General features: G+C 48.5%; 1 protein-coding gene across 1 annotated transcript; it reads left to right on the forward strand.

The window, feature by feature from the left end:
- Window positions 1–8,235: 8,235 nt before the first annotated feature.
- LOC109755814 (uncharacterized) lies at window positions 8,236–8,760 on the forward strand. The gene has a single exon (XM_020314698.1). It carries the CDS (start codon window positions 8,236–8,238, stop codon window positions 8,758–8,760), a length of 525 nt encoding a protein of 174 aa, XP_020170287.1.
- Window positions 8,761–9,139: the final 379 nt, after the last annotated feature.

Raw genomic sequence — 9,139 nt, forward strand, 5'->3', positions numbered from 1 at the left:
GGGTGCCATGTCGGGGTCGGGGTGTCGTGTCGGTCTCGGGGTGCCGTGTCGGGGTCGGGGTTTCGGGGTCGGGGTGTCGGGTCGGGGTGCCGAGTCGGGGTCGGGGTGCCGTGTCGGTGTTGGGGTCGGGGTGTCGAGTCAGGCTCGGGGTCGGGGTGTCGGGGTCGGGGTCGGGGTCTCGGGGTCGGGGTGTCGGGGGTGTCGTGTCGGGGGTCGGGGTGTCGTGTCGGTGTCGGGGGTCGGGGTGCCGGGTCGGGGTCGGGGTGCCGTGTCGGTGTCGGGGTCGGGGTGTCGGGTCAGGCTCGGGGTCGGGGTGTCGGGGTCGGGGTCGGGGTCGGGTTCTCGGGGTCGGGGTGTCGGGGGTGTCGTGTCGGGGGTCGGGGTGTCGTGTAGGTGTCGGGGTGCCGTGTCGGTGTCGGGGTGCCGTGTCGGGGTCGGGGTGCTGTTTCGGGGTCGGGGCTTCGGGGTGTCTCCTGCTCCTCCTCCTCTTCTTCTTCTTCTTCTTCTTCTTCTTCTTCTTCTTCTTCTTCTTCTTCTTCTTCTTCTTCTTTCTCCTCCTCCTCCTCCTCCTCCTCCTCTTCTTCTTCTTCTTCTTCTTCTTCTTCTTCTTCTTCTTCTTCTTCTTCTTCTTCTTCTTCTTCTTCTTCTTCTTCTTCTTCTTCTTCTTCTTCTTCTTCTTCTTCTTCTTCTTCTTCTCCTTCTCCTTCTCCTTCTCCTCCTCCTCCTCCTCCTCCTCCTCTTCTTATTCTTCTTCTTCTTCTTCCCCCTTCTACTTAACCTAAACCTAAACTAAAAACCTAAACTAATTAAAACTAAACTATTTAAACTAATTAAACCTAAACTTAAACAGAAAAAAAACAAAAAAACAGAAAAAAGGCAGGAGGGGCTCACTGTGGGGGAGGGCCGGGGCGGGGCCGGCGACGGAGGGCCGGGGCGTAGCGGCGGGGGCCCGGCCGGCGGGGGGCCGGGGCGGGGCGGTGGAGGAGGCGGGGCGGCGGGGGCCCGGCCGGCGGGGGGGATAGGGGGCGGGGGGCCGGGGCGGGGCAGTGGAGGAGGCGGCGGGGGGCCGGGACGGCGGGGGGCCGTGGCGGCGGTGGGGCGCGGGGCGGCGGTGGGGCGCGGGGCGGCGGGGGGCCGGGGCGGGGGGGCGGCGGGGCGACGGGGCGGCGGGGGGCCGGGGCGGGGGGGCGGCGGGGCGACGGGGCGGCGGGGCGACGGGGCGGCGGGGGCGACGGGGCGGCGGCGCGCGGCGGGCGGCGGCGGCGGCGGGGTGGGAGGAGAAGGGCGAGGCGAGGACGAAGTGAGTAACGGGCGGGGGGTACCTGCCGTTAGGCAAGTGCCCTCTTTGCCGTCCGCCAGCCTTTGCCGTCCGCCTTTCTGCCTCTTTGCCGTCCGCTAGCGGACGGCAAAGAGGTGGGCCGTTAGGATTTTTCAAACGAGCGGGGGGTGGGGGCCACCACACTCTTTGCCGTCCGCCAGCGGACGGCAAAGATTCTTTGCCGTCCGCTGGCAGACGACAAAGACCTGGCAGATGGCAAAGAGCTTCTTTGCCGTCAGCCTTTCCTTTGCCGTCTGTTTATGTGTAGCTGATGGCAAAGAGCTTCTTTGCCGTTAGCTAGCAGACGGCAAAGATCTGGCAGATGGCAAATTAGCTGATTCCAGTAGTGGTATAGTAGATGCGATCAACATGGAGATGTTCACCGTTGGTGACTAGTCCGTCTCACATGATGATCGGACACGGCCTAGTCGATTCGGATCATGTATCACTTAGATGACTAGAGGGATGTCTATCTGAGTGGGAGTACATTAAATAATTTGATTAGATGAACTTAATTATCATGAACTTAGTCTAAAATGTCTTTACAATATGTCTTGTAGATCAAATGGCCCACGCTAATGTTGCCCTCAACTTCAACGCGCTCCTATAGAAAATCAAGCTGAAAGACGATGGTAGCAAATATACGGATTGGGTCCATAACTTGAGGATCATCCTCATAGCTGCCAAGAAAGCACATGTCCTTGAAGCACCGCTAGGTGAAGCACCCATTTTCCCAGCAATTCAAGACGTTATGAACGCCTGGCAGTCGCGTAGTGATGATTACTCCCTAGTTCAGTGTGGCATGCTTTACATCTTAGAACCGGAGCTCCAAAAGCGTTTTGAGCACCACAGAGCATATGAGATGTTCCAAGAGCTGAAAATGGTTTTCCAAGCTCATGCCCAGGTCGAGAGATATGAAGTCTCCGACAAGTTCTACAGTTGTAAAATGGAGGAAAACGGTTATGTTAGCGAGCATATACTCAAGATGTCTGGGTTGCACAACCGCTTGTCTCAACTGGGAGTTAATCTTCCAGATGACTCGGTCATTGACAGAATCCTCCAGTCGCTTCCACCTAGCTACAAGAGCTTTGTGATGAACTACAATATGCAAGGGATGGAAAAGACCATTCCTGAGTTATTTTCAATGCTGAAATCGGCGGAAGTGGAGATAAAAAAGGAACATCAAGTGTTGATGGTGAATAAAACCACTAGTTTCAAGAAAGGCAAGGGTAAGAAGAACTTCAAGAAGGACGACAAGGGGGTTTGCCGTGCCCGGTAAATTAGTTGCTGGGAAGAAGCCAAAGAATGGACCCAAGCCCGAAACTCAGTGCTTTTATTGCAAGGGAAATGGTCACTGGAAGCGGAACTGCCCCAAGTACTTAGCGGATAAGAAGGCCGGCAACGCCAAAGGTATATGTGATATACATTTTATTGGTGCGTACCTTACCAGCGCTCGTAGTAGATCCTGGGTATTTGATACCAGTGCGGTTGCTCATATTTGTAACTCAAAACAGGAGCTGCGGAATAAGCGGAGACTAGCGAAGGACGAGGTGACGATGCGCGTCGGGAATGGTTCGAAGGTCGATGTGATCGCCGTCGGCACGCTAACTCTACATTTACCTACGGGATTAGTTTTAAACCTCAATAATTGTTATTTAGTGCCAGCTTTGAGCATGAACATCGTATCCGGATCTCGTTTAATGCAAGATGGCTACTCATTTAAATCCGAGAATATTGGTTGTTCCATGTATACGAGAGATACGTTTTATGGTCATGCCCGCTGGTCAATGGTTTATTTTTGTTCAATCTCGAACGTGATGTTACACATATTCATAGTGTGAATGCCAAAAGATGTAAGGTTGATAATGATAGTCCCACATACTTGTGGCACTGCCGCCTTGGTCACATTGGTGTCAAACGCATGAAGAAACTCCATGCAGATGGACTTTTGGAGTCTCTTGATTATGAATCATTTGACACGTGCGAACCATGCCTCGTGGGCAAAATGACCAAGACTCCGTTCTCCGGAACAATGGAGCGAGCAACCAACTTATTGGAAATCATACATACTGATGTGTGCGGTCCAATGAGCGTTGAGGCTCGTGGTGGCTATCGTTATGTTCTCACCCTCACTGATGACTTAAGTAGATATGGGTATGTCTACTTAATGAAACACAAGTCTGAGACCTTTGAAAAGTTCAAGGAATTTCAGAGTGAGGTAGAGAAGCAATGTGATAGGAAAATAAAGTTCTTGCAATCAGATCATGGAGGAGAATACTTGAGTCACGATTTTGGCACACACTTAAGGAAATGTGGAATTTTTTCACAACTCATGCCACCTGGAACACCTCAGAGAAATGGTGTGTCCGAACGTCGTAATCGCACTCTATTGGATATGGTGCGATCTATGATGTCTCTTACCGATCTACCGCTATCATTTTGGGGTTATGCTTTAGAGACTACCTCATTCACTTTAAATAGGGCTCCGTCGAAATCCGTTGAGATGACACCGTATGAATCATGGTTTGGAAAGAAACCTAAGCCGTCGTTTCTGAAAGTTTGGGGATGCGATGCTTATGTCAAGAAACTTCAACCTGAAAAGCTCGAACCCAAGTAGGAAAAATGCTTCTTCATAGGATACCCTAAGGAAACTATTGGGTATACCTTCTACCTCAGATCAGAAGGCAAGATCTTTGTTGCCAAGCATGGATCCTTTCTAGAGAAAGAGTTTCTCTCGAAAGAAGTAAGTGGGAGGAAAATAGAACTTGATGAGATACTGCCTCTTGAACCGGAGAGTAGCGCAGCTCAGGAAGATGTTTCTGTGGTGCCTGCACCGACTAGAGAGGAAGTTAATGATGCTGATCATGATACTTTGGATCAAGCTACTGAACTGATGTGAACCTCGGCAGAAGATAGAGAAAAGATGAGTGCCATCCCCTATGCCTCAGCCATAGGTCTATTATGTATGCCATGCTGTGTACCAGACCTGATGTGAACCTTGACGTAAGTTTGGTAGGAAGGTACCAATGTAATCCCGGCATGGAACACTGGACAACAGTCAAGAATATCCTAAAGTACCTGAAAAGGACTAAGGGTTACGTCGATGCTAGCTTTGACACAGATCTGAATGACTCCAAGTCACAAACCAGATACATGTACAATTTGAATGGTGGGGCAGTCAGCTGGTGTAGTTGCAAGCAAAACGTCGTGGCGGGATCTACATGTGAAGCGGAGTACATAGCAGCCTCGGAGGCAGCACAGGAAGCAGTATGGATGAAGGAGGAGTTCATCACCGACCTAGGAGTTATTCCCAATGCGTCGGGCCCAATGACTCTCTTCTGTGACAACACTGGAGCTATTGTCCTTGCCAAGGAGCCCAGGTTTCACAAGAAGACCAGGCATATCAAGCGTCGCTTCAACTCCATTCGTGAATATATTCAAGATGGATACATAGATATTTGTAAAGTGCATAAGGATCTGAATGTCGCAGATCCGTTGACTAAACCTCTTCCACGTGGAAAACATGATCAACACCAGAACTCTATAGGTGTTAGACTCATCACAATTTAACTAGATTATTGACTCTAGTGCGAGTGGGAGACTGTTGGAAATATGCCCTAGAGGCAATAATAGATTACTTAACTAGATTATATTTCCTTGTTCATGATAATTGTCTATTGTTCATGTTGTAATTGTATTAACAGGAAATCGAAATACATGTGTGAATACATAGATCGCAATGTATCCCTAGTCAGCCTCTAGTTGACTAGCTCGTTGATCAATAGATGGTCATGGTTTCCTGACCATGGACATGGGATGTCGTTGATAACGGGATCACATCATTGGGAGAATGATGTGATGGACAAGACCCAATCTTAAGCGTAGCACAAGATCGTGTGGTTCGTTTACAAAGCTTTTCTAATGTCAAGTATCATTTCCTTAGACCATGAGATTGTGCAACTCCCGGATACCGTAGGAATGCTTTGGGTGTACCAAATGTCACAACGTAGCTGGGTGGCTATAAAGGTGCACTATAGGTATCTCCGAAAGTGTCTGTTGGGTTGGCACGAATCGAGACTGGGATTTGTCACTCCGTATGATGGAGAGGTACCTCTGGCCCACTCGGTAATGCATCATCATAATGAGCTCAATGTTACTAAGGAGTTAGCCACAAGATCATGCATTATGGAACGAGTAAAGAGACTTGCCGATAACAAGATTGAACGATGTATAGAGATACCGACGATCGAATCTCGGCCAAGTAAAAGACCGATGGACAATGGGAATTGTATACGGGATTGATTGAATCCTCGACATCGTGGTTCATCCGATGAGATCATCGTGGAACATGTGGGAGCCAACATGGGTATCCAGATCCCCCTATTGGTTATTGACCGGAGAGACGTCTCGGTCATGTCTGCATGGTTCCCGAACCCGTAGGGTCTACACACTTAAGGTTCGGTGACGATAGAGTTGTTACGGGAAATAGTATGTGGTTACCGAAGGTTGTTCGGAGTCCCGGATGAGATCCCGGACGTCATGAGGAGTTCCGGAATGGTCCGGAGGTGAAGAATTATATATGGGAAGTCCAGTTTCAGTCGCCGGAATAATTTCGGGGGTCATAGGTATTGTACCGGGACCACCGAAAGGTGTCCGGGGGTCCACCGGGTGGGGACACCTGCCACGGTGGGCCAAGTGGGCTGAACAAGGGAGGGAACTAGCCCCTGGTGGGCTGGTGCGCCCCCAAGGGCCAAAGGCGCCTACGGTTGAAAACCCTAGGGGGTGGGGGCGCCTCCCACCTAACTTGGGGGGCAATCCCCCCCTTGGTCGCCCCCCCTCTAGATGCATCTAGGGGGGCCGGCCCCTCTCCCTTCACCCTATAAATAGAGGGGGTGGGAGGGCAGCCGCACCCTTCCCCTGGTGCAGCCCTTCCCCTCTCCAACACGTCCTCCTCCTCCTTCGTAGTGCTTGGCGAAGCCCTGCCGGAGAACCACGACCTCCACCACCACCATGCCGTCGTGCTGCCGGAGTTCTCCCTCAACTTCTCCTCTCCCCTTGCTGGATCAAGAAGGAGGAAACGTCCCTGGGTTGTACGTGTGTTGAACGCGGAGGAGCCGTCCGTTCGGCGCTTGATCAGATCTTCCGCAATTTGAATCGCCGCGAGTACGACTCCATCAACCACGTTCTTGTAACGCTTCCGCTTAGCGATCTTCAAGGGTATGAAGATGCACTCCCTCTCTCTCGTTTCTAGCATCTGCTAGATTGATCTTGGTGACACGTAGGAATATTTTTGAATTGTTACTACGTTCCCCAACAGTAACCACTATATATATGTTACTCAAATGTTGTTACCCAAGTTCTTAAATTTTCATGGAAAGTATTGGCACGATTCATTGAGTTTAAGTGTGTGCCTGATGTCCAGAAGGCATTTGCATATTAACTATCCATATTGCAAATTCACACACATGTTAACATAAGGAAACATATGTGTAACTTACTAATCATCGCACACGAGTACTCGCAGATGCATCGTGTGCGATACTCCTAGCCACCGCAAGCAACTAGTTTGCATTTTTCAAAGTTTTTTGTACACACAGAATTGCACACGAACTAACTGTATTAACCATCTGTGTTGTAATATCTCATTGCAAACAGTTCATCCGAGTCGGCTGTTTGCCACGTACCACACACATCTTGTTTACATGACTCGTTTGTGTTCTTTTGGCTCACCGCAAACAGTTCATCCATGTGAACTGTGTGCCGCATATCACACACATCTTGTTAAGTTGAACCGTTTCTGTTGTGTTTCCCAATCGAAAATAGTTCATCCGAGTGAACCATATGCCGTATATCGCACACACATTGATATGGCTACCCGTTTATGTTGTTCTGCCTCATCGCAAACAGTTCGAATGGATTAACCGTGTGCCCTGCATCGCACACACAACTAAAATCTGAACCGTGTTTGATGGCTCTGCGATCACAAACATTTTGCACCTTTTTTGACGGTTTTTTACACCACCATTTGCGATTAATGCATCACATACAGTTTCGTCAAAGCGTCTCTGATCGTAGTGTCGCGTTAGCAGTATCCTACAGTAGTGATTTGACCCTTGAGTTAGAACATAAAGCATATTGGGCAATTAAAGAACTTAATTATGACTTCAACTTTGCCGGTGAAAAGAGGTTATTTGATATTAGCTCACTAGATGAATGGAGAACTCAAGCTGATGAAAATGCCAAACTATTCAAAGAAAAAGTTAAAAGATGGCATGATAAAAGAACCCAAAAGCGGGAATTCAAAGTTGGAGAGTATGTTCTTTTGTACAACTCTCGTTTTAGATTCTTTGCAGGGAAACTTCTCTCCAAATGGGAAGGACCTTATATTATCGAAGAGGTGTATTGCTTTGGAGCTATCAAGATTAATAATGTCAAAGGTACTAATACGAAGGTGGTCAATGGACAAAGAATTAAACACTATATCTCAGGTACGCCTATTAATGTTGAAAGCAATATTATCCAAACCATGACACCGGAGGAACACATAAAAGAAACCTTCCGGAACACTCCAGAATCCTGAAAAGGGGGAGGTACGTGATAGGGTAAGTAAACGGACTCCGAAAAATCCGCAAAAATATTTTCTGTCGGTTTTGGAATATTACAAAAATTAGGAAAATAAGAAATAAATAGAAAGGCAACCGAGGTGAGCATGATACACCAGGGCGTGCCTGCCCTCCCTGGCGCACCCTGGTGGGTTGTGCCCCCTCGAGCACCTTCCCGAATTTGTTTTCCTTCCATATTATTGTTTCCCAAGATAAAAAAATCTTTATATATACCCCCGGACGATTTGACAACTGCATCGCAGAAAAATCCTCTGTTCTTGTTTCGTGTTGTTTTCCTGTCAGATCTAGATCGCCATGGCTCCACCAAGCTCCTCCAAGGACAATTTCTTCGAGAAGGGCATCAACCCTTACCTATCGGAGGTGATGAAGCACCCTCAATCCATTGAGATGTGTGAGGGGGTGCTCCACATCCGGGATATTCAAGGGCCCAAGAGGACGGGGACCATGGAGGCCACGCTCGAGGCGGTGGAACAAGACATCTTCAAGTGCCAAGGGATGGTGGAGCGTGGACTTATCGCCAATCACTCCATGATCACAAAATTCACCTGTGACCACATGGTGGATGGCCGGTCCGTGAAGGACATCGTCTTCACCTTCAACGAGCAAATCAATTTTCTGCAAAGCCAAATCTACGATCTTCAAAACCAAGTTTTTGAGTATGAAGCAAGATTCAAAGCTACGAGTTTAGCTGCCAGTTGCAGGACTGAGGAGACTCGTGCATCCTATTTTGATGGTGAGCCCCTTCCCTGTAAGCCGGAGGACAAACCTACTACTTCATCACCACCACCTTCATCATCTTCCCCATCAAAGGAGACTTGAGTACACGAGTACGGACACCCCCCTTTGCTTGTGCCAAGCTTGGGGAAGGTGCCCCGGTATCGTATCACCATCACTTTTATTACCTTTATCTATTTTAATTCGATCCTTAGTTATTTCATGATTTAGCTGAATAAAAGTTTAGTATGATCTATTTTCGAGCTTTAGTGATCTATCTTTCTACGTAATAGAGTGAGAGTTATATAATAAAGTTTAGTTTGAGTTGTTGCTTCTTTACTTTTATGTTGTATCAAAATAAAAAATGAAAAGATCATATGCTAATCTTATGGTGAGTAATGACATCACATGAGGAAAAGTACAAGTGGTAGAATTTTATTGGAAATTAACAAATACAACATTGGTCAATGATGCAACTCATGAA

Source organism: Aegilops tauschii, chromosome 1 (genome assembly GCF_002575655.3).
Source record: "Aegilops tauschii subsp. strangulata cultivar AL8/78 chromosome 1, Aet v6.0, whole genome shotgun sequence".
Taxonomy (NCBI): domain Eukaryota; kingdom Viridiplantae; phylum Streptophyta; class Magnoliopsida; order Poales; family Poaceae; genus Aegilops; species Aegilops tauschii.

What these genes read in the sequence shown, in the direction of transcription:
- LOC109755814 (XM_020314698.1), top strand. Translation starts at nt 8,236, where the DNA reads ATGGCTCCACCAAGCTCCTCCAAGGACAATTTCTTCGAGAAGGGCATC.